Source organism: Chinchilla lanigera, unplaced genomic scaffold (genome assembly GCF_000276665.1).
Source record: "Chinchilla lanigera isolate Chin_1 unplaced genomic scaffold, ChiLan1.0 scaffold00004, whole genome shotgun sequence".
In the NCBI taxonomy this organism is placed as follows: domain Eukaryota; kingdom Metazoa; phylum Chordata; class Mammalia; order Rodentia; family Chinchillidae; genus Chinchilla; species Chinchilla lanigera.
The window spans coordinates 36,646,838-36,652,837 of record NW_004955405.1 but is presented as its reverse complement, the minus strand read 5'-3'; the positions used below and the strand labels follow the sequence as shown (position 1 = coordinate 36,652,837).

General features: G+C 43.3%; 1 protein-coding gene across 2 annotated transcripts in view; it reads right to left on the bottom strand.

Annotated features, from left to right (window-relative positions):
* Ano4 (anoctamin 4) overlaps positions 1-6,000 on the bottom strand; it is a gene marked incomplete at its 5' end in the record, with an annotated part of 365,728 nt that overhangs the window by 62,903 nt on the left and 296,825 nt on the right. For both annotated transcript variants that reach the window (XM_005374542.2, XM_013518664.1), the window contains 2 exon segments: positions 130-251; positions 2,390-2,445. In XM_005374542.2, the coding sequence (XP_005374599.2) occupies positions 130-251; positions 2,390-2,445 (178 nt within the window).

Genomic DNA, 6,000 nt, shown 5'->3' with positions numbered 1-6,000 from the left:
CCAAAGTCCTCTGGTGAGTTTTCTCTAGGGGAGAAGCCAGATTAAGGCAGAGCTGGGCAGGTCACAGTGGCCCCCAGATGACTTCATACCCACTGCAAATGTCACATGTACAGCTGGGTGAACACTCACCTCACAAGATCCAGGGGCTGGTATTTGTACCACACGCCCCAGGAAGCCCAGCACTCGTAGAGAAGATGTCGGTGGTTTACTGCTCCATGTGTTCGGATGGAGTTTTTACTTCTGTAACTTCCCTGCAATAAGAACACCACTGCTGGTGAGGGAGCACCCACAAAGCCATAAGGAAATGCTGTGTCTTATGTCAGAAGTCAGGAGAAAGGAGAAAAAGAGGGATCCTCTCCGTGAGAGGAGAGGCAGTTTGATTGGTTGTTTTGGACATTGTCTCACTGACGATGCTGCCTGGTAAAATGTGCTGCTTGCTAGAATCAGGTTTAAACTCAGCTCAAATTCAGTTCTGCTAGGGCCATCTTGGATGAGGCCCCAGATACTCTTAGCTTGGGTTTCCTAACCCATCATGAAACTAATAATATTTGTCTCATTAACTTTCTTCTGTGTTTTGAACGCATAAAGTGTCAGGCACATAGGCCATGCCCAACACTGATTAGCTCTTCTCCTATATTTCTCAAAAGAAGGTAGCTGGTACCAGCAGCCGTGGTCAGAGCCTTGTCATGTGGTCTTATCAGCAAGGCAATCCTAGAATGTAAAAAGTGGAAGCCACTTTGAGGCTGTCATATTTTAAAACTAACTCAACCTCTGCATTAAACAAATGAGGAGACCAAGGGCCAGGGAAGTGGGCACTGTTCCCAGGTCAGTTTGTGGCATTGCTGGTTTCACAAACATAAAGGTGCCTTTGGAAAGCAAACTGAATATTTGAGTTAACATAGAAGTCCTTTCTCAGTGGATAAAGCTGGAAAGAAAGAACCTCTTGTTGGTCTCAGCTCAACCACCAACTCCCTGTGTGAGCAAAGCAAAGCTAACCTTCCTCTAACTGCTATTTAAAATTTCCACACAAAACCAAGGCAACCATAGATGCCCTTCCTGCCTCTGAAAGTTGTTTTGAGGTTAAGTAATATAATCAAGGTAAACTGAAAGTAAAATGTTAAGACAGTGAAGATGTTATAACTGCTGCTACCATGGCTAATTGGGACACTCCCTTCCCGTAGATCGTAGACCTTCATGGAGAGATGAAAGCTCTAGAGAAACCTGGGCTGCTCTGGGGCTTTGTAGCTCTGTTATGCTGACCGACCACTTCCTGGCCCTGCCCTTACATGAGCCAGCACCGAGCAGGAGTCCCTTTTCTGGACAATGATAATAAAAAACTACCAGAAGCTCACAACCCTCTTGGGAGAAACTGTCCTTAACAGAGCTCAGCAGTGTGTGTGTGGCTTCTGAAAACTTTAGTGTCAAAATGTTTACGTCTGTCACACCCAAAGGGACATTCCAGAAACATCTCACGGCGGCCTGTAAATCATGCATCAGACCACAGTTTCCAGTATTCTTGATAAACAAGCTTTGGACAGTTCTGATGCACCACTGCCATTTCCTTGGCGTTTAAAAATCAAGATAAGAAATATTGTAACCCAAACAAAAATTACGCTTTGGGAAATTTTGCCATTTATGGGGAATGGGAATTGTCCTCCAAAGTTTCCTGGCAAGCAGTTTCACCCTGGCTAGCTTGTGAGATCCTGGAGGGCAGGTGCTGTGTAAAGAACAAAGCAATCTTTGCATTCTTTGTGTCACAGAGTGACTGGTAGAGAATCGGGACTGATTACCACCTTAAAAATGGCGATCATTATGAAGATTATGCTCCTGAAAACCTAGATGCAAGCTCTCTAGGGGAAAATCAAGGTACACATAGGGTGATCACAGTTACACTTAGTCATAATATATCATAAAAACCGTGAAGTACATATCAACATTTACACAGAATGATCACTGCAATAATATTAATTTCCACTTCTCACTCTTTGGTTATTGGAAATTTTGCAAAATAGCTTCCTCCCACTCTTTCAAGAATAGCCATACATTTATTTCTTGCAAAGTACATATTTCAAGAACAACTCTCCCTCAGCCTGGTGCTTCATTTCAATTGTCAATGCCTTTTTAACTGCATGGCTTAGATGCCAGTGCATTCTTCTGAAAGCGTACCGAATGGCCTGGATTTAAGAATTCTTTCGCATATATGGAAAGATACATAGAAATAAATCTGTGCTGAAGGACAGACGGAAGAATACAAACAGACTCTCCCTAAACACCCACTGAACAAATTAAATTCGTCCTGAACAAATGCAATATCAACAAATCCAACTGATGCCTCTGTACCTGCGGGCTTTAGTAACAAGATGCAGAAGAAAGGTAGAAAGCACAGTACCTCGTGCAGGGGAAAAGCAGCTTCATAGGAACCGTTGGTAAGCAAGCGATTCAGACCTAAAGCAGCAAATAAGCACATGTGAATTAATACTGAATTTGAACCCTCGCAATGCTCAGGAGGAATGTAAGGGCTGTGCTCTCTGGGAAAACAGCCTAGGCTTTCATTAGTGGTTCAATTCACTCCGCGACAGTGAGAGTTTAGAAATGCAGCTCTGCTATCTGCTAGGACATTGGCTTCCAGGGCGGGGAAATCAGGTTATTTTTTTTTTAATTGTAAAATATGTAATTGCCAAAGACTGAATCTACTCAAGGCAGACAGTGTGATGATTTGATAGGCATATGATTACGTCGTGATTACCGTAATCAAGTTAATTAATACATCTGTCATGGGTTAGATTTAGAATGCGCTCCACAGGTCTCAGGGTTCAGGAAGGGAGCTTTGGGAAGGTGACTGGATTACGGGGTGCTGGGATTCACTCACTGATGGGATCATAGCGTAATGTGCTGTAGGAAGGGAGGTCTGCTTGGAAGAGGTGGGTTCACCCAGCAGGATTTCTTCTTTTCACTGCTCAATGATATTCCATTGTATACGCGTATTTTAATTTCTTCATCCATTTGTTTGTTGACAGATCCTTAAGTTGCTTCTCTATCTTGGCTATCATAAATAATACTTTTTTCACCTGACCTCTTTCAGTATAACTATTTTGAGATTCATCCATGTGGTAAATATCAGCTCATTTCTCTTTACTGCTAAATAAGGTTCTGCTATGTAAACATGTAACAACCTATTCATGGATTTTCCTGGTGATGACCATTTATGTTGTTTCTAGTTTGGGGTTGTTACAAATAAAGCTGCTAATAATGTATAAAGTTTTGCATGAATGTATGGCTTTAGTTGTATTTTTATTTTATTCTTTAGCAAACACTTAGAGTGGTATAGCTAGACCGTATAACAAGTGTATGTTTTGCTTTTGGAGAAACTGTCAACTGTTTTCTTAAGTGGTTATGCAACTTTACATTTTCATTATCTGGGGAAATCCTTTTGAGGGGTTCTTTCTCCCGCCCTGGGTTACTGTGTCACACACGTGCCCTGACCTGCACTCCCTAATACTTGGGGTGGGGCCCTCTGCAGATCTTCAGAGTAGCTCTGCGCCTCTCTCCGCTTTCTGGAACTCTGCTCTGCGAGCTGCCTCAGTCTCTCTGGACTCTCAGCAATATCTTAACTCTGAGATGCTTCTGGGTTCTGCCCGAGTTCTCCGTCCTTGTGCTACTGCCGAGAAAGTAATCAAGGTCATAACTGGGGCAACTGTGGGTTCATCTCGTTTTTTGCTCAGGGCTCTATTTTTGGTTTTCTAATGTTCAGTGGCTTCAAAATCATTATTTCACACGTTTTATCTGTGTTTTCATTTCCTTCCTTCTTTCCTTCCTTCCTTCTTTCTTTCCTTTTTCCTTTCATTTCCTTTCCTTTCTTTTCTTTCTTTCTTCCTTTCCTTCCTTCAGGCAGGAGGGTAAATCTTGTACCTGTTTCTCCACCTTGACCAGAAGTGGAAGTTTAATGTGTTGACCTTTAAAGTAACTTTCAGATCAAGATTTATGTTACTTGAATTATTCAGGGCAAGATTTTTTTTTTGTATGTGGTGCTAGGGGTTAAATCTAGGCCTTGAATATGCTAGGCAAGTGCTCTATCACTAAGCTACATCCCCAGCCCTATAACATGTTCACAATGGTTTTCTTTAGGTGGTGGATTTTCCTGGTGTTCACTGAAAGTTATTCAAGACAAAGAAGAGTTTGTGACTTATTAACACATAAACACTGCAAAAACCTTCAAAGGAATTTAGAGGAAGCAAGAACTCCTTCCAGCTGGAATGGTCACAGAGGGCTGTATGGGGAGAAGGTATCCCCAGGATAGGTGTCTGCTGCGGGCAATATGAGCTGTGTTCAATCATAACCCTCAAAGTCAAGAAGGACTTACATTAGTTATGGTTTAACTATGCCCACCTGCAGTGACTTTCCCTGAATGTAATGTTCCAGGTGTATTCTGATGCATACCAGGCAGCTATCTGTTTCGAGGTAGCCACTGTATTTTAATTTATGCAGCTTGGGATTAAAGTAGTTTTTTTTTTTTTTTTTTTTGGCAGCTTCATTATGTCAGTGACTCACTCTGAGCTTGCATTCAAATCCGCTCTTCTCACGATGTTGTTGAGCAACATTTCTCCCACACTGGACGAAAGGAGCAGTTTTGCTGAATCTGAATACAGGACTTTACATCTACAAACTGGCAAATGCCATCCTGCTGCATTTGGCTGAGAATTCCTGCTTGCTGAGATCTGTGAGGTTCCTGACCCAATGGCTAACACCTTTTATGCATCTTTCCCGCCCACCTCACCTGCAGGCTTGCTGAGAAGGCCATTGAGGCTACATGTCAGTCACCGACTGATTACCCTTCAGCTCCAAGTGCGCCTTCACTGTCTGCTTTGCAGTAATGGCGCTGGACATTACAGCTGTTTCTCCTTTGCCAGCAGCAGGCACTGGCGGGGCAGTGATGGGGAAAGGGGCTTCTCTTCTTGATACCCATGTTTCTTTCCATAGGCGTGCGCCCAGTCACTTCCACAGCATCGAGCTCCTGCTGTGTTGGGTGGCCAGCAGCACCGCCTGCTCCCTAAGGCCATATTTCCTGGTCTTTCGTGGGTGGCTTCATAGACCAGGGCTTCCGGACAACACCCCCCAAAGAACTTCTCTAGAATGCATCCGAGAGCTTCCCTCAGCACTCCAGCAAGCGTGTCTTTAGTAAGTCTCCAAGACATGTCCCACCAGAGCTGCCCCCTCCCAAGGTGGTCTGGCTTGTCAGGGGAGACTTTTAATATCTGTGATTCTATTCTTTAGCATTTTTCTTCCCCTTGGCTAGCTCCTCTTCCAGGACTCTAGTGCCCTGGCATGGTTTATTATTTAAATTCAATTTTCTCTGTTCAGATTGTGTGTGTTTTTGTCTCTTCATTGGACCCTAGCTGATAGAGGTCATTATTAAAAACTGTCAGTAAAATTTGTGCTGGGACAGAGGTAAGGATAAAGTCACCCAAAGCTTCCTGATATATAATAATCTGTTTAATAAGGCAGGAAATTTGGCAATATAACATGGAAGGAGTCTCATAAAAATGCCTAAAATATAAATTGTGGATGCTGCTTAACGGGGAGGTGATGGTGTGGAGAATAACCTACGTGTGATAACTCATCTCTCCCCTCGCAGCTCCCTTGGTCTCAAACACCCAACCCCTCCTCTTCCCACGCTGGCTCCCACTGGCTCAGGTCTCACTGGTTATTCCCTGGATCCCTGTCACCTCTTCCTGTCTGCTCTGTAACACTGCTCATTGTACTTTCTGCATGCTATTATCCTAACCATTTCTTCATTTTTAAAATTCTTCTTGAACATAAGCTCCAGGAGAGAGTTGTGCTTATCTCCCCAGCTCCTAGCTCAGTACCTGGCACACAGTACAGACTCCATAAATACTTGTTGAATTCAGAGAATCCTCATGATCCTAGACAAATGAGATGATATGCAGCTTAAGCAAGATGTTTAAGGATGCCGTGAAGATTTTGCACTGGTGAACTTCCTAT